This window comes from Ambystoma mexicanum, chromosome 6p (genome assembly GCF_040938575.1).
Source record: "Ambystoma mexicanum isolate Mex_15411 chromosome 6p, UKY_AmexF1_1, whole genome shotgun sequence".
In the NCBI taxonomy this organism is placed as follows: domain Eukaryota; kingdom Metazoa; phylum Chordata; class Amphibia; order Caudata; family Ambystomatidae; genus Ambystoma; species Ambystoma mexicanum.
Window position 1 is genome coordinate 1,458,242,343 of NC_090935.1, and position 19,659 is coordinate 1,458,262,001.

At 42.6% G+C, this 19,659-nt stretch overlaps 1 protein-coding gene across 5 annotated transcripts in view; it reads left to right on the top strand.

Annotated features, from left to right (window-relative positions):
* Positions 1 to 10,055, top strand: part of LOC138510528 (zinc finger protein 25-like) — an 887,940-nt gene extending 877,885 nt beyond the window's left edge. For 4 of the 5 annotated variants that reach the window (XM_069626249.1, XM_069626253.1, XM_069626251.1 and 1 more), the window contains one exon: positions 4,932 to 10,055. In XM_069626249.1, coding sequence (XP_069482350.1) covers positions 4,932 to 5,647 — 716 coding nt within the window. In that variant the 3' untranslated portion in view covers positions 5,648 to 10,055. The remainder of the gene's footprint in view (positions 1 to 4,931) is intronic. The other variant, XM_069626250.1, reaches the window with a different exon arrangement.
* Positions 10,056 to 19,659: the final 9,604 nt, after the last annotated feature.

A 19,659-nucleotide genomic window follows, 5' to 3' on the forward strand; every position in this document is an offset into this window, starting at 1 on the left:
GTTATCACGTTACATCTGAATCTAGAGTAGGGTTGATCAACTCTCAATGCAGGAGGAAGTGCATTCCAGGCACGTGCAGCTCTGACAGGGAAGCTAGCTCCACCCGCTTTTGTTAATCTAAATCTGGGAGTTTCTAGTGAGAAATGGTTTGAGGCTCTGGTGTGGTGACTGGAGGATCTTCTAGTCAGTCTGGCAGAGATGTGTAGGGGCGCAGTATTGTTCAGTCCTTTATAAGTGAGGGATACCGTTTTGAGGCGTATTCTATCACTAATTTTTAACCAGAGTTAGTCTTTGCTGATATCGGATATATGCTCTCTACGGGGTATGGCCAGGGCTGCTCTAAGGGCATTATTCTGCAATATTTGCATTTTGTTTATGATAGTTTTGTTAGCGCCTACATATAGGGCGTTGCAATTGTCCAGTTTAGACATTATTAAAGCATTGGCTCGTGTGATACAGTTGGTTTTAGAGAGGTAGGGTCTACAGGCCCTGATCAATTTACAGGTATAGGCTGAAGAGGAAGCCATAGAGTGGACTTGTTTTTTGAGAGATAGTGTGGAATCGAGGTAGAAACCAAGTGTTTTTACCTCGGTTACCACCTTGATTACATTACCATCGATATTAAAGGCAGTGTAACTGGGGCTACGTTTTTTAAGGTTGGAAGCGGAACCCTGGATCAGGATCTCAGTTTTGTCGTCATTCAGGCAGAGGCCGTGAGAGGCCATCCATGCCTGAATGAGGAGGTATATCTTATTTACTAGAGCTGTGTCTTCGACAAAGTTGCCAGATAGTGGTATGAGGATCTGCGTGTCGTCCGCATAATTAGTATGTTACCCCCAATCTGTCAAGTTTGTCGAAGAGTGGCTTAGTGAAGATATTGTACTTTGTCGGGGAGACACATGAACCTTGTGGGACGCCACAGGTGATTTGTATTGGGTCCGCTGAGGCTGAGGGGGAGAACACTCTCATCGTACGGTTAGCTAGGAAGGATTGTACCCAGGCTATAGCTTCACTTGAGAAATGGGTGGTAGACGCTAGATGCTTGCATAACACTGCATGGTCCACCAGGTCGAAGGCCGCTGATAGGTTGAGGAGGAGCATAGCTGTTTTACCTTTATCCTTTAACTCGTTGATTTGTGTCTTGAGGTCAATTAAGGCCATTTCAGTACCGTGTTGTGGTCTGAATCCAGATTGCCGTAATCCTAGTAGTTGGTTCGTCTCCAGATGGTTTTGGATCTGGAGGTAGGCTACTCTGTCAATGATTTTAAGGAGGAATGGGACCGTAGTAATGGGCCTATAATTAGTTGGGATAGCCAGGTCGAGGGTCTGTTTTTTAAGGAGAGGCAGTACCCAGGATTCTTTAAGGTTAGTAGGGACAGTACTTTAGTTAAAGGAGGCATTAATTAGCTTGGAGATTAAGGGTGCTAAGTCAATAGCTGCGTCCTTAATAACTTGTGCCGGGCAGCTGTCGCCCTGGCAGTTCGATGGTTTCAGAGATAGTATGAGCTTTTCTGTTTCCAGTATGGATATATTGCTGAACCTGAATAGTTTGATGCTACTTGGTGTATCTATACTTGGTGTATCTGTCAGAGGGGTGGTATGTGTTCCTGTGGAGCTCAAGGAGACTTTCTTCTTGCCAATTTTGGACTGTAGAGTTTATTATTTTATTTGCTAAGGCATTTTGGAAGCTAGTGCACCATTGTTTGTCCTTCAGGACGTTATCAGTGGGAGCAATCAGATTTTCCATTTTCCGGAGAATGGTAAAGAGTTCTTTGGAGTTAGAGTTGGCTTTAATGATTCTATCATTAAATGTGTTCTTTTTTGTTTGGATTATTTCTTTCTTATATTTGTTCGCAAGGTTAACAAGTAGAGTTTTGTTCTCAGCCATTGGTGAGTACCTCCAGATAGCTTGGAGTTTACGTTTTGGATCCTTAGTTCTTTGAGATGGGGAGTGAACCATGAATTAAGGTGTGATTCTTGTTTACTTTTACGTAGTTTGACTGGGGCAATGGTATCCAAAGCTTTGGACATTGTATTGTTGAATGTCTAAACTAGCGTATTTGGGTCAGAGTTATCAGCGCTAGCAGATAGAGCTGGTAGGAGGAGAGGGAGTAGTTTTTCAACAGTCATTTCTTTTTTGCTTCTAATTAGAAGAGGTGGTGCAATTTCACGAGTATCTGATTTTAGAGGCTCTATAATGGATGAGAAACAAATAAGATGGTGGTTGGACCAGGTTTGTGGGGTAATATTAGAAATAGTAGTGGAGCAATTCAGATTAGCTATCCAGTCTAGTGTGCGTCCTTTTATATGTGTAGGAGCTAAGACTTTTTGGGTCAGGCCATGTTCGACTAAGATCGTTTGGATAGATTGGGCCTGTTTGTCCTCAGCATCGTTGAATCCCAGGTTAAAGTTGCCTAATAATAGGAGCTGAGTGGAATCTTTGATGTTGTTAGTGAGGAGGCTGGAGAGGTCTTCCTCAAAGTTACCTAGAGGACCTGGTGGTCTGTACACTAGGAGAATAGTGTACTATTATTGGAAATGGGTAATTTAGCTGATAGTAGTTCACATGATTTGATTTCTGGCGGTGGGGTAAGTCTTAATGCTAACTTAGTTTTAGCAATGATGGCCAGGCCACCTCCTCTAGAGTTGGGCCTGTTGACTCTGAGTATATTGTAGTTGTCTGGTATGGCAATCATAAGTGCAGGACCTGCAGCATCGTGTAGCCAAGTCTCAGTGATGGCCATAAAGTCTAGACCGTCCATAGCGAGTATGTCAGCGATTTCCGTATTATGCGCTATGAGGGACCTCGCATTGATAAGGGCACCTGAAAAGGTGGGTTTTTTATTACTTTCTTGGACGGGTCTTGGTTTGAGGTGCTTGGATCTCTTTTGGTTGTAGAGTGAATAGGTCTGAGTTTTTAGCAGTCTTTCAGCAACTGCGGCAGATGTGTTAGGGTCAATGGCAGTTAGAGTGGGTGTGAAGACCAAAGGTCTAGTTCTTTTGTTTTTGAGATCATAAAGTCGTGGCAACCTACCTCTAAGTCAAGTATTTCTCTCCTGCAGGTTGCAAGGTGTGGAGTTAGTGTAGGCCATTATTGTGGTAGTTATTAGAGTAGCCCAGAGTAGGGAACAGAATGTGTATATAAGGTGAGTCTTAGTGGTGCGCATGTTAGTTATTATGTGGTCACACCTAAGTTTCTATAAAAAGGTGCTGCGTAAATGCTAGATGTGGGTGCTAGGCATATGTATCATTAATACTAACATGTCAAGAGTTCTGTGATAGCCTGATGCTGAAATAAGTTACAAGAATCTGGTCTGGCATGCGGTTTTCACTAGTGCAATTAATGCAGACTGCAATGTACTGGCTTAAGAAACACAGGCTAGCGGTGGGTGAGACAGAACTAGGTAAATACAGTTAACATGGCTAGAATGGTCTACGTTGACATAGTTACTTTCGGATGAGTCTGGCAGAGGACTAGGCTGATGGGTGGATATTATGGAAGGGCACGTCCATATGGGGGGGAACAATTACAATAATAATCAATAGCGCAGTAACCAGGCGGCACAGAGGTCTATAATACCTTAAATAGAGGTAGGCACATTGCTATAGTACAAACAGTGGTTCTCTAGGGCCGTAGACAGTAATATGTACAACACAGACCGTTACAATACAGTTGCAATTACAGTGCCTGTCAACTTAGTGTAGACAGAGTCGGCAGCGGTTGTAGTCAACAAAATCTTTTAACAATGGTACCTTCTCAGAGTAATGACATAGAGGAGATAGGATTATGTATCTAGTGGTTTAGTTCCCGTAAAATGATATTATGCAGGTGAAATAGGTATCAGCGTGCACGCAGCGTGCAGCTAGATGCGCTAAATGCAGGCTGTGATGGATCACACACATACTGAATATGCCTTAAACTTGGTGCCAAGCAAGAATGCAAGCGAAGTAGTTTGCAGTAACAATCATAGTAGGGACAGTACAATTGCCGACTAGCGAGAATGTAAGTTATGCAGGCTGATAGTTAGGAGAGTGTTCAATAGAGGTAGCGGGCTATGAGAATCGGTAGACAAGGCAGTCATTAAGGCAGTATCTGAAAGTGTGGGGTGCAAGAGCCCGTAGGGCTCCTCCGTGCACCTAGGGATATGAATAAGCAATGTCTTACTGATAGTCAGGTCATAAGCAATTGGGTCTCCAATGCAGAAGCGCTACGGAAGTGAATGTCTTACTCAGGAACTTGCTTTATGGGCATGCACGTCAGGAGGAGACAGATTACTCACAGGTACTCGCGTAGGCCGTAGGAAACGGGTATAGAGACTTGCCGAGGCTCGAGACCGGCCCAGGACAGGCGCCTTTAGTGTGGTGCCTTCGGTGGGGGTGCCGGCTTACGCCTGCCAGTCCACCCTATTGGGAGATAAAGGCTAGGCTCGCTGATTGGCCAGCCGACACTGGACTGCTGCAACTGTATTGTGGTCCCCACACGGCGGCGGCCATCTTGGAATCTGCTTGCTTCGGTGGCAAAAGATACGGCAGGGGCAATGCGTGCTGCGAAAATGCACGGATTAAAGTCTACATCGTGAGCAGATTCTGTCACAAACTCAATAAAGATTTGTTGGGGGGGTTAGCCCTCAGATCAAGGCAGGTGCACAATGCGTCATAAAAGAAAGACAGCAACATCACAATAGAGGTAAAACTGCTTCCCCCGCCTCCGTCAAAGGTTTTAATTATGTTGTGTTAACCTAACCTTTTGTTTCTTCACAAGACAAACACTATTTGGGCTAAGTAACCAATAATGGAAAACCTGGCATAATGATGTAATACAATATCTATTTGTCTGATGTTTTGTTTTATTAATATTTTATAAATGCATGTGTTCTTCATTGATGTGTTCTTACATTTTTCAGTCAGTAACAACTTAACATTTTATCCAGCAGGAATTGGAACCAAAAGGAAAGTGGATGAGTCTATAAATGAGCACCAGGATATCAATCAAGGCGAGGGATCAGAACGATATGAGGATTTTGAAAGCACTTTGAGTGATTCTGAGATTTTGACTTTTCAGCTAAGCACAGATCAACAGTGTGGACTATACTCATGTACTGAATGTGGTAAAAGCTTCAGTTTGAGAGGAAGCCTAATAACACATTTAAGAACACATACTGGCGAGAAACCCCATCAATGCACTAAATGTGTGAAAAGCTTCAGTCTCAAGAGAAATTTGAAAAGACACCAGAGAACTCATATAGAGGAGAATGAAAGAAGATATCGATGTAATGAATGTGAGAAAACCTTCTGTCAGAAAGATAGTCTTGTTAAACACAAGAGAACACATACGGGAGAGAGACCCTATCATTGTACTGAATGTGACAAAAGATTCAGTGTAAGGGTGAATCTTATTACTCACCAGAGAATACATTCTAGTGAGAGGCCATATCAGTGTACTCAGTGTGAAAAAAGCTTTACTCAGAAGGCTCATCTAATTGGACATGAGGCCAAGCATACTGGAGTGAGGCCTTATCAATGTTCCAAATGTGATAAAAGTTACAGTTTTCAGGGCTCTCTTATTAGACACCAAAACTCTCACAATGGGAATGGAGGTCCCACCAAAGCAGCCAAAGAAAAAGTTCAGAAGGCACCGCAAATGTAAAGCGTGTTACGATGCAGACTAGCATGTTCAAGTAAAGGCTTAAAAGAAATTGGTATCCTGCTACGTGCAATGCAGAATATTATAATGTGCCCTAATTCAGGAGCTGGCTTCATTCCCGTGATGACATGCATGCATAAATATCCCAACTTGGAGTTGAACTGGGTCCAGCAGGCTAAAACGAATGAGTGTTCTGCTCCATGCATTGCAGATATCAGCCTGACATGATATGTCTTGACTTTGAAATGAGGTCTATTCCGGGTACAGCATGTAAGCAAATCTTTACCACAACGTGTAGACATTGACCAACAGAGACAATGGTGAAACAGTGCATCAAAAGAGGTGGACAAAATGTAGATCACACCAATACAGACGATAGATAGATGAACGAAAGGCAAATGATGAAATCAGTTGCAATACCAACAAGGACATGTATGCAAAAGAATCCATAAAAACGCATACTAACGTGTGAGCTTTGCATACATATTATATTCCTCAATCATTTTGTGCTTTGAGTCATAGATGTGTGTCCAACCTACATTTATTTTCTACAAAAGTATGACAAATGCTTTATGAACACTAGTTGCTGTAGAAAAATCAACACTAAGCAGGTTATACATCCCACAAGTAAAGTTGACATGGCTCTCATTTATACTTGCCTATCTATAGATTTACTGATTTACCTATTCGCACCAAGGGCCCAGATGCAAAGCACATTTCACAGTATGTAAAATGCCCACATTCATTCCCTCATCAAAACAGAACATAAAATGAGCTCCCGCCTTTTAAATCTCAACTAAACAAGAAAGAGCAGAAGCTTTAAATCTCAACTAAACAAGAAAGAGCAGCAGCTAAAAGACAATGATTGAAAAGTGACGAATGGAACAATGGCTTTCAATATATAATCAACAGAAACACCATTTTACATGTGAACAACTCTGAAGGAGTAATTTGAAGCCTTGCGGTGAGAGATTCTTTGTAGAAGCTCAAGCAGTGGATTACATGCAAAATGGTTTTGTGCTTGCAATCCCCTGTTTTACCATTCATTGTGGGGTATGCATCTAGTTTCAAAACGTTAATGACAAACCTATAAAACTATAAAGATTTGTCTGGTAAAACAATAAGGGTAAAGGGAATCCACTGTAGCATGTAGTAGAAAATATAGATTTCCCATGTCAACCTATATTACTCATAGACCCACCTTTTTATTTGGAGATTTTGCACCAGGACACAGGGTCAAACTTAATTATGGATGGACGCAGTTGTAATAAGGAATGCCTATCTTATGTCTCTGTTCATTGTCAGGGGAGACAAAGAAGCTTGTGTATGCCCTCAGCTTCTGCCCATGCCATGACTCTGAGAGTAAATTTCAGCTAAATGGCTACAAATGGACTTCTTTTTTCTTGTGGATTTTTGTGATGAATACAACTTTCATATTAAGAATTTCCATTGAAAAAAAGCATGTACTCCTTGTTATCTAGACATGTTGTCCATAACAGCAAAACCAAACAGATTCTAGACAAAGGCATTAGTTGGCATCTTCTTAAAGTTGCAATCAACTTGATATTTGTTACGAGAAACATCTTGCACTCCAGTAGGAAAAACAGATGCATTCCATCAGCCTTTGTCCCCTAAATAATGTACCTTTGAGATTTTAACTCATATTGAGAATGTATTCCCAAAGGACATAGTGGAATACACCCAATAGGAAGATATGTGTACTTTCATGTGGTGGCACTTGTTGATTTACCTTACTTCTAATTGTTATTAATGTGAAGACAATGTTGTCACACTATTAAGAAAGAAAAATATGCTTTCACCAAATCTAGCATCATGAATATGATAGTGAGTTCATTGCTACTCAACCTTACGAAAATATTGTTGGGATATCAGTCGATGGGCCATCTGTGGCAAATATAGAATACCATAAAAATTGGTGAATTATTTTAAGCAGTTTGTTGACAAGAATTATTATTCTGCTTTTAGTGGTGTGGAATGTTGTAAGAAGACCATGCTCAGAAGTATGGTGTTTTTCCAGCCTTTGCCGGTAGCCAAGAAAAGTAAACGTATGTGGAGTTGGTAAAGTGAGATAATGGGCTGGCTAAAAAGTGATCCTTTGCACAGATTTACTCTGTAATCTATAAAAGTGTGCTTAACTACACAAGCAACTATTTGTACAGCAGTTATTGAAGCATGAACAGCAAATGGATACAGCTACTTCCATCATATAACATGGGCTATCCGTTTGGAGGATCAGTGGCATTGCAGAACATACTTAAACACATGAGCACATGAAAAACTACACAGACAACCATTAAAGAAGCAGAATAAAATATAAACTAAACGTGGTGGTTTCAGCGAAAATAATATTGCTCTTAATAAATGCACCATAGTATTAAAGGTTTAAATGTATATCCAATAGCTATATAAGATTTTAAATGTATAGATAGATGAGCATAACCATGCCAGCTCCAGGATATTGGAATTCAAAGAAAGTGATTACTGCATGTACAGAGATGGGAGAAAAAAACACATTCATTTTGTATGTGGAGTGCTCCCAGCGGATGTTTATACCTGGGAAGAAGCAAGAACATAATCCAGAAAATGATTGATGCCATGGTCGCATTTGCATCAGTTCCACTTGACAATTATTTTCTTCACACAGTGATTGCAGACTTTCTAAAAATGGGGAGCGATTATCTTATAAAGTACAACAGGACCTTTTAAGGAGTTTTACAACATCACCCTCTGCATTCCTCCCACAGCAAGGCGCCAACAAGAACATTTGAAATTATCTTTATTTGGTACAATGCAAATACCAAGAACAGTATCAGAGCACTTATTAAGGTCATAAGTTCCAGTATCAAGCTCATTTCTATCATTTCATAGAGGCAAAAAGTTACTTGGAGGCATTTCCCCAAAAAAGAACGGTTCAGTAATTATGAGGGCTGAAAACTACAACAGCAAAACCTACCTTCAGTGAGCAAGCCAACTTGAAGGCTTTCATTATTCCACAGAACATGCCATTTGACTGAAAGAAAGGAATGCAATTCAGCAAAACGCCCTTTTTCTGACATTACGTTTAACAAGAGAAAAAAGACAACTGGCTAGATGTCATCCTAAATGATTTTGAACAAGCATGTTTTGAAGACTTCTTCAAACTAATTTGTTCAAGATTGACCACGTTTAATGTACATTTTCCTATTGATGTGTGGCTTGTAGATATATTTGAATATGTTATGCTGTATAGTTTAAGAATCTGCTTTGGATTTTATTTTATTTACTAGTGACAATGATATTTTAGAATCATTTATTATGTGTTGCTCTTTGTAAAAGCACTAAAGTCCTTACTGTGCAAGGTTGTATTTAAGAAATAACGAACCTGCAACATTTTAGTTTAAGTATGTCACAGAACCCTTCCGAAAAGTGATGTCTTTTTAGTCAACTAGTTCTTAATGATAAAATAATAACTTTAAACTATTGTGAAACATGAAAAAAGGTTCAGTTGCCATTCTTCTTGCATTTTTTCTCAGTCACAGCAAAATCAAGAAGTGACAGATTTCGTTTTAATTACTTGATCTGAGTTTGTTTTCTCAAGGGGAAACCATGGAATGTGGATTCAATGGAGAGGGCTTTTGTGTTACTTTCAAAGGTTTGGGTTCAGCCTGAACTCCCATTTTAACATTGTGGTCATATGTAGCAGCCTTCCTGTAACCATCATTTTCCAGACAGTTTAGAAAAATATCACTGGACCAGTTTTTAGCAATAGAATATTACCTCATACTTTCCATACCTTGTATTGTCTCCCGTGTCTGTCTAGATCTGCCCCAAGTGTGTTAACATGTTATTTGAACTAGATAAACCTGTGTCTGTTAGGTCTCTTTGTCTCTCTAATTATGTTAGTAAATCATAGGTTTTGAAGATGGCTAATCCATCCCTCTTGATTGTATTCTGGACTTGTTCTATGAAACGTTATAGATGGTGGTTTTTCATCTTTTAGAATCAGATCTATACAGACTTGCTTATGGGTGTGTTCACAAATGTACGGGGTTTCCATTAGGGAATTTCTGAAAATGCTAACTTTTTACTTTGGCACATATATCTTCGTCCTTTCTTTGTTCCTGTTTTCACTGCATTCTTTCCTGACAATTTTATGTGAGTTATGTGAGAGGTCATTAATGAGAGGCGGACACAAGGTGTTCATGTTTTAACCAAATACTTTTTACAAATGAAAACAGGTTTGGGAAATGCCTTTTTTGCCCTATTCTAAAGAGGAATTTACCTGCCTAGAAAGCAAAACTAAGGATGTGTCTGTGTCAGGAAGTCCATAACCAATAATTCGTCCTTGTGTCCAAAACGTTCTAACCTGGCCCTTGCACTATAAACAGAAAAACAAATGGTGAAAGTAAAATGTCTTTGACTTGTTAATTAATTCCAACAGAAAATGTTCTCCGAGGTAAAAGTGTCTAATACTAGAGGGGGGAGCTCCAACTCTAATAGAAACTGGAGAAACAAACTAACACAAGAAAAATGTATCCCACCAGGAATTGTTATGTCAGTTAAGTCAAAACAATTAGCATATTAAAATGCAAAATGGAAATAAATCTGATTATTTAAGTGTTCAGGCACTTGGCATAATGCAGAAAATGCCTGCAGTAACAAACAATGAATGATTGTAATCTACAACAAAGTGATACAGAGAAACTTGCGTATTTGATTTATCATGCATAGTCAATACTGGACCAATAGGAACCAAAACATGGACAATGAGGTCCAAAACCGAGACTAATCACTTTAGCATAAGTGCATATCAAATGCAAATTCAATTGTTGAACATGAATGCATATGTAAAGAAATAACATGATACACGAAGAAACATCAGTTATGTTCATAAATGTCACGGGTCAATGCCAAGAAAGAAAATCACAGAGGCGTTTCGGCGGTATGAAGAAATAAAGACAGCCTTCCTCAGGAACATGGACATTGTGGACCCTGTGGATAGAAGTGTAAACATAAAAACTCAAATGAAAGAATCATAAGTGTACAAGTCTTCCCAAGCGCAAATAAACACAACAAAAGTGAAAACCAATCACCAATAAGGAGAGATTCCAACACTGCAAGCACCGCTCTACCTGACCCCATGCACCAACAGCCAGTGGGAGCCACAAATAAAAATACTGCGCCCACTCTGGACAATATTGCAATTGCTGACCAAGGATGTATGAAAGGGCAGCCGACCATTGTAGACACGCATCAAAGCGCAGAAGACATCGTTGCTGAAATGGTGAGAAGAGGAAGGAAGAAAAAAAGTGATCAATACCCTTCAGGCCATTGATACGAATCTCGGAATAGAAGGGTGGGGTGAATGGGCATGCTTACCCAAAACTCACCCTCCTGCTTCCCACATTCGTCAGGAACCTATGTAGGGATGGAGCCGGAGTCTACGGCAGACCAACAGAGTGAAGTTGCCTCTGCATTACAGGCAACCGGTATATCCTGCCGGGCGAGCCGGTCTGGAGTCGCTAAATGAAAAAATCATAAACGAGACAGGTGAGCGCTACTACTGGTCTCATCGCCTACCTGAATGCACAGGCAATGCTGCGTTTTAGTATGGGCTGGTCGGCAGCATGAACACTGCGAGAGGCTGAGCGCCTAACAAGGAGAGGTCAACACTAACTCACCCAAAGAGGCATCCGTAGCGGCGCGCACAGTGCGTGCCCCCCCCCCCGAACTCAGTTGTCAACAGGGTTCCAACACAGGAAGTGAGCTAAAGACCATAGAGCGTGAAAAGGCTATTGGAGTAGGCCCATTACGAGAAATCGCATAGAAAGTGAAAAACTTGACAAAATTCTAGCCTGTCCACAATCTGGAAGATGATCAGGGGCATGGCAGCGCCATATTGGGATGAGGACTGAATGTATACACAGCCTGGATGGAAATGTAATGACAGTCAAAAATTAAGAGGAAAATACAATTTAAAATACATATAGATAAAAATAAATTAAGATAAATACAGAAGCGGATCTGCGTGAAATGACCGAATGCAAATGTCTGACTACCAAAAATCTGACTTTTTTTTTCATTTTTCCAAAAATATATATGTGGGGGGAGACCCACCACAGCCCCCCCCCCCACCTTACCTCTATACATTTTTATTAACTTTACCTGCCCACAACATATATATCTGCAGAAGAATTGGGGGTCAGACTTTTGGGGGTCTGACTTTTTGCATTCAGTAATTTCCTACAATACCTACAGAAACACGTGGGAACAGATGAAATATGAGCCTGAGCGGTACTACCAAGAAGGCATAGTGTCATTCAGGCCGTGTTCTATTGTGTTGAGCCTAAAAATCCATCTAGCTTCTTTGATGGACAGCAATGTATGCACATTTTAGGCATTTTTAACCATATCTAGAACCCACCATAGGATATCATCTGTCGAGTGACCATATTCCATATAGTGGCCGACCATTCGGGCTGTGCTGATGCGGCACCTAATGCGTGACTGATGTTCAGTGATTCTGGTGTGGACAGGTCTTGAAGTTTGTCCGACATAGCGTAGGCCACGCGGGCATTGTATGCAGTACACTGCTCATGATGTCTTGCAGTTATGTTGATGAAGTTGCCACCTTCTGCCAGCGATGTCAAATGTCTTTATTTTGTTGCAAAATGTACAGACTGAGCATGTACCGCACAGGAAGTGTCCCATAAGTGATCTCAAGTCCCAACTGCTGATCGTCGACCTATTATTCTTGGGGTTAGAGTGCACTAAATGATCCCTCAAGTTCTTCTGTCACTTGAGAGCGAACAATGGTGACAGTTTGTTGGGCAGATTGAGTTGCACCAGGGGCCAAAACTTACGAATATGTTTTTTGACTGAAAAGGTGTCAGTGCTATAGGTGAGGGCACTTACCAGTTTGTCTTGGTGGGCATTAATTCTAGGTTGGGAGCGAGTCTCTCGCAGAGTGTATCTTGCTCTTTTCAATGAGCGGGCCACAAGTTTTTTGGGATATGCTCTCGCCCGTAGCCTTGTAGCCAACTGCTCAGCATTGTAATCATAGTCTGACAGAAGGGTACAATTGCAGCAAAGCCTCAAAAATTGACCATATGGTAAATTCTCCTTTTGACATTGTGGATGGAAACTTGTGAAATTGTTTCTGTCTGTCGGTTTTTTGTACAGGGAACAAATACGTTGGATTTAATGGAGTTTGTTTGTCAGGTCAAGAAAGTTTATTTCTTGATTGTTTATATCCAGGATGAAGGTAATGTTGCCTTAGAATTGATTGAGCCACTGTAGAACCTCAGTGAGAAGTGCGGCTAGCAGCCTGTTCCAGATGAAAATAATGTTGTCAATGTAGCTGTGCCATATGCCAATATGTTGACTAAAGGGATTGGGGTCTTCCAAAAAAAAAGTGATCCTCAAAGACAGCCATAAACAATATGGCCAGGCTAGGTGCGAATGCCGCCCCTATGGTGGTCCCTCAGGTTTATTGAAAGAACTGATCTTGGTATTTAAAAAAGTTATTTTGCAGAGCCAAAGTGAGTAGTTCCAAGATGAATTCTACTGGTGCTTTGGAAGGTAGTGCAGCGTGTGTTAAAAAACGCATGCATGCATTGGATTGCCTCATCTTGAGGAATGCTGGTTTAAAGGGCACGTATGTCCATGGAGACCAGTATATTTGTAGTACGATCAAGTTCATACCTTTGAATAGTTCAATCACTGATGTACTATCCCTTAGATAGCTGTTACGCTCACCTGACTCCCACAGAGGCGCAGGTCTGGTTTGGAGTGTTGTTGCTTCTTCTATGGTGAAGCGCAGGACCCGGAAGATGGACTGGACCGGACCTTCGAATCTGGCTTGTCTGGCTCGCAGGAATATCTTTCTGTATGTGGAAAGGGAGTATTAACAATCTGCGGGAGAAAGTATAAGCCTCCCGCTCCCTTCTCACCCCTCTACGAAACCCTCCTGCGACCCCCACGTGAAGTCTCACCTTAGGGTTTGAAAGGTTGAGCTCTCCAACCTGCTTCTCATGAAGGGGCGCGTTGTATCCAGTTACTTCACTGGGATTTTGATTGTAGAGGGTTCAAGTTTTGTTTTCCCGGTATAGTACCGTAAGGATTCTGTTAATGAGTATGATTCCGCAATAATAATTGTTCGTTGTCTCTTTTTCAGGTGCGGAAACTATTCCGAGAAGAGCTGTGGAACCGAAGAATGAGACTCTGGTGAGCTTGATGAGAGTTCTCTCAGTGTCCTTGTATCAATGCGCTCACTAACGCTGATGTCTTTTTTTCCCCATAGGGGCCGGGGTCTGGAAATGCCTGGATGCGGCACCGACCCGAAACAAAGATCAATCCAGAAGAAATCAGGTAAGTCTTTAATGGGCGTTGGGTAACGTCTTTTCATGCGCCCACTAACGCTGATGTCTCTTTTTCCCCTTAGGGGCCGGGGTCCGGAAATGCCAGGATGCGGCACCGACCCGAAATGAAGTTGGAATAACCTAACAGGTAAGCTTTGTAATGGAAATTAAGGTTTCATTGTTTTCTTTCCCCTCTCACCTTTATTCTTGTCTTTTTCTCCCTAGGCGCGGTGATGTGGCTGCGAGTCCAGATGTCGCCGTAGAACGTGGTGGTACCTTGTACAGGTGAGTGAGATGCGGCGCTGCAGCGATCGATGCAATGTGCTTTTAAATGGATGTCTTCCTTTTCAGGACCGTCGGCGAGATGTCTCTGGAATGCGGATTTAGCAGGTAAGGACTCTTCTTTGCCCTTTTCTCTTCTTTTCTCTCTTTGCAGGTGTTCCAGGATGCTGGCAGGAGTGGCAGAAGACAGAATGCAGGAGCAAACACGGTGAGCGTCCAGCTGCTAGATGCAGAACAACGCGAAGCGTGAGTTGCTGCTTGGGCGTGGCTTAAATAGCCTTCAAAGTAGTTCCAGGTATGTATCCTTCCTCTCAGGTATGTATTCCTCCCCTGACCACACCCGTGTGTTTAAGTAGTTCCAAAGATAAAGTAGTCCCATTCAGGCCTCAGAAGGCCTGGATGTTGCAGCATGGTCTGCATCAGGTAAGTTAACACTAAGCACCTTTAACACAAAGTCCCCTTTTATGAGCCTGGCGCCTATGGCGCCAGGACTGTGGCCCAATATGAGCCTGGCGCCAAAGGCGCCAGGACTGAGTCCAAAGAGCCCCTACTTGAGGCTGTTGTGACTTCCCTTGAAGACATGATGTCTGACTCTGGGGTAGCTGGGTCTTGTCTGGCACCTTGGAGGTAGGCATCATGACAATAGGTGGCTGTTTTCTGACTGATCTGCTGTAAGAATTTGTCAATGTATTTGCAGGTAGGTTCCAACACTGTGCCACAGCCTGCAACAATTGGTTTGCCAGGTGGATTGAGAACGTCTTTGGGAATTTTGGGGATTGTGTAAAAAGATGACATAGATCCCCGACAAGTGTTGAGGAACCTAGATTCCTTATCTTTGAGCCAATGTCTCTGTAGCCCAGTCAGTGATTTCTTGAATAGTTTTTTTCAAATCTGCTGTTGGGTCTTTGCAGAGTTTTTTGTAACTGCCTGGCTCCTTTAGCAGGTCCATGACCATAAGATGGTATTGCTGTGTACTCATGACCAGTATACCTCCCCCTTTATCGGCAGGTTTGATAATGGCATGGTTATTATTGGCAAATTCACGAACTGCTGTGTGCTCGCGTTGGACAGATTGTAACTCATGGGATGCCATTTGTTTTGCATTGACATAAGCTCTTTGAGACCCTTGGACCCAGAGCATGTTTCCCTTCCCTTTGATTCTTCAAATAGGATTGCAAAAGTGTTCCTTAAAGTAGCAGTTCCTTTAGACGTATTCTGGATTCACAAAGTTCTGGTTTAAGCAATAAAGTTCTATGTAGGTCTTTCTTTGTAACTTCTTGTAGCTTTGCATATTGCCTGGTATATTCGCCTGTCTGGACATGTTTTGTAGGTTTGCAAATTACCTGGTATTCTCTTCTGCCAGGAATCTATACACAACTTCGATTGCCTGGTATACTTGCCTGCCAGGACTTCTTTAATGTTTCTCAGTTCTTTAGTTATATCAAAATAGCATAAACAGTGAGGTGCTTGGCATATCGATCTTTGGCAATGCTTATTTGGACTTTAAACATTCTTCTGATTGGGTATGATTTTGTAAACTCTGGGCTTTGCCCACATAATCAGTTTTGTACCATTCCAACAATCTATTTCATTGCGCTTGTTGAAACACCCAAGGGTCCCCAGCAGCTTTGGGCAGACTCACCGGTCTTTTCCAGCATTTCTGAAACTCTTTGCATCTCTGCGGGATGTCACCTTCATCTGCTTTCCATTGGGGAGTGTGCAGATACTCTGCCAGTGTCTTCCGTGGCTCTGCAATGACTCACCTACCTCCCTTTTCGTTCCGGAGTAAAGAATGCTGCATGAGCGAGCAGTCTGACTTCCAGGAGCTCCGCGCGGTGCCTCGCATCTCCATGACCCTCTTGGCTCGCACACACCTGTTCTTCCTCTGTTCGGGCAGCCTTCTCTGTGTTCCCGAGTCCCGACCTGGGGCTTTATGTCCTCTCCCGCATTGCTTCCTACCATAGTGTGTTTTCCGTATTTAAATGTCCTGCACACTGAAGATATGGCAGAACAACTAGTCTGCATGTGATACTTCGAGTTCCTGTTACTTTGCACAGGCTCCTTACTCCTCTTCCTTGTCTCAGTACCTGAGTGATCTATGGGAGTTGGAGTCCATGGATGACATTGGATTCTCAACTCTTATTTGGTTTTCCATCGGGATTTCACATAAGGAAATATCAGAAAAAGGTGTTGTGCATGTGTTAACTCTTAAGTGGTTTTTCTTAGGGTTCTCACACAAAAATGCATTAGAAAAAGATGGTATTGTATGTATTGACTCTGGAGAGATGTTTCTTAGGGATTGTAATTACGGGTATCCCTGAAACCAAGGGTGTCATATGTGAGTTGTGGGTGTTTGGGTCAAAGGTGGAGTTCTGATCAAAGAAGTTTAAACAAGAGGTTTCTTCACTTCCTCTACGAGGGGGAACTGTTAGCTACAAAAGGCCATTCAGGTCTTTGATGTCAGCTGGTCTTCTTCATGGGGAAGGGGGGGAATACTGCATCTTCTCCAATGGAGTCAAAACATCTCCCCGGTAGTTGTCCTCTCCCATGTGATCCTCCCTCATATATCCGCCCCCAGGGTCAGGATCAGGTAGTGGCTGCCGTCCGCTTGCCACATGGGAGAGGGCCAGGGCTGGGGAATTTGTGATGACTCCACTGGATTCAACATTAGTTAATTGTCATCAATCTTTCTGTGATCATGTCACCCCACTGAAAAAAGCATTATTGCAATGCTCTTGTTCTATTTAATCTTGGGTTGTGTGCAGAAATGGTAGCCTCTGGGCTTTCAGCGCCTTTTAAAGCATAGCTATCCAGATCCTTTCGTACTCATTAGAGAGCTGACATGCGTTCACTTCCCAGCACATGCTTATTGCATTGTGTTTGCTTGTGTATCCTTAGGTGGTTCTGTGTTAGAGAGTCAACAATCTATTAACCAAACAATAATCAACATTGTTTAAAGGAGTATCCTGTTTTCCAAAGTGAGGATGGGCTCTTTCTGTGGGTTATTTCTATAGTTGAGGATCATTGTTACACAGAGCTGCAGGTAAAGCAAACGAATTCACTATAGGTATAAAGAAACCTTGTTCTTTTACACAGTTCACACCATACCGCTTACTATTGTCTCAGTACCAGCGGTGAAACAGGAGGTGTATGCGCATGTTGTCCGTATCACATGAGGGTTTAAAGAACTACAATCCCTATCATACCCAGAACTCGTAATTATCATCCATTGTGTTAAGAGGATCTAACGTGGGGACTTGGTGTGCTCCTCAATGGCTTTGTTGCTCTGAAACATCTGTCGCTCTTCTTCATATTACCAATTTTCTTTTTCTCCATTTTGCTCCTTCTTAGTGTTTATCCCTGTCTGTGCTCTGGCCGCCTAGTGTCGTGATTTCCTGATCAGATGTATTCCTTTCCTCCTGCCCTTCCTTCTGCTTCCGACTTTCCCTGTGGTTTCATCCCTGCATTTCTACCTAGATCGGATTACATTGTGTACCAGGACTTGGACTGCCATACTAGTGTACTCCAGGGGTCGAAATGAGGATTTGTTGACCAGGAGCAAAAATCTGCTCCTGGGTATCGGACATCACCGGTTAGGCAGGAGCTACCTCTAGGGAACTAGGAGCTAGCACATCGTGCAGAGCAAATCAAACTTGTACGAAGATGCAAACTCTTTTTGCCCATTATATCTTATTCAATATTCTTTAAATGTCCCTTAGGTGTGTCCCTTAATCTCTTTCATACACATTCCCAAACCTACACAGTGAATATTACATAGCTATGTTGGTATGTCACCACTTGCTCCTAGTAGCTGTTGGTTTCAGGATAACCAGGCTCCCCTTGGCTGTTACCAGGAGCTAAATAGCTCCCATCCCCTGACAATTTCGAACCCTGTTACTCCCTTGCCTCTACAAACTGATTTGTCTTGCTGGAATGGACATTACATCCCTTAAGGGTACTTTTTGGACCTATTGTGGAAACGTTTTTGGGATTGATTATTTCTTGAACACCCTTTGAAACTATTGAAGTAAGCACACTCTTCCTTTTTCATCCTGTTATTAGGATATTGTATTAACCCCTCTTGACTTTTCCTAGCTAGTCTATGGCATCCTGCAGCTGGTAAGAGTACAAATGTACCTTTGTCCAGGTGGGAAGTATGGTCCACATTTTACTTTTCGTCCGGTGGCTATCAGTGTGCTTGTGTTAGGACCACGACCAACTCTTGGTCCATCTGGCACAAGTGGAGAAGAAGACACCCTCACGGCATCTTAAACTTTCCAAGATGGCCACATGTTGGCTCCATTTGTGGAACTGCAAGATGCGGTCTAGCGCTCCTCCAAGATGGCACCCGTTGTTCTGAAACTTCACATGAACTACTGGAGTTACCAACTGTTGAGAAACTGCGTCGCTTCTTGTCCTTTGAAGCCCTGGTGCTGTGAGTAGTTAGTTCGTTCTTTGCTCTCTGCCATGCTGTTTTCTTGTACTCCTTGGATTCCTTCACCCCTCCCAGGCGTTCTGTTTCCTTGCCTGTCTGCGGCTCATCCGCCAACATTTCTCCCTGATTCGCCCGTTCCCAGTCTCCACTGTTCTCCACGGTTCTCCACTTACCGCCGCTGGAGTCTTTTCCTTTGCTGCTTCTCCGCTCTATCAGCTGCTCTCTCTCCCCGTTGTCAGCAGCCCTTTCAACTGTTCCTCTTGTGCCTCATTGCAGCTTATTCCACCGCACACAGTCGTCCTCGGAACTGGGGATACATTACAGCCCTGAAGTTGGAACATTATAGCTCCATGCCACCTTCTGCCTTAACGCGGCTGTCCCCGCTAACATTCAGATACAGCCCTGAAGTTGTAACATTACAGCTCCATTCTGCCGTCTGCCTTATTGTGGCTGTCTCAGCTGAAATCTGCTATACCCCTGAGGTTGGGACATCCGTTCTACTGCAGTTTACACAACTGGACTACATTAACCAAGAGCATTGGGTTTTTCCCCTTAACAGGTTTTTTTCCCACTCTAGGGGCGTGTCCCTTAAGGTTTCCTTTGTTGCCCTTTCTGACAACACAGCTCATAGGGAACAGTGAGGGACAGTTCTGCCTCATCACATCATCCTGTCTGTGGAATTTACTGGTCAGTCCTTCCACCTTTCAGGTATTCGTAATAGCTTGTGCTAACCTTACTGTTTTTCTCACAACTATTCAGGGGAAGGTGGTGTTGTGTTTTTATTTCCGACAACCACATCTTTATTCCCCAGAGGGAGCCTTTTGTATCGCTGTTCTCATTTGACTCCTTTGGTATTGAAAGGTCTGTGAAGGCAAGCATCATCCATCACCTACTCCCTCCCATTTTGAGGAGCCAGAGTTCTTCCCCTCATGGAACAC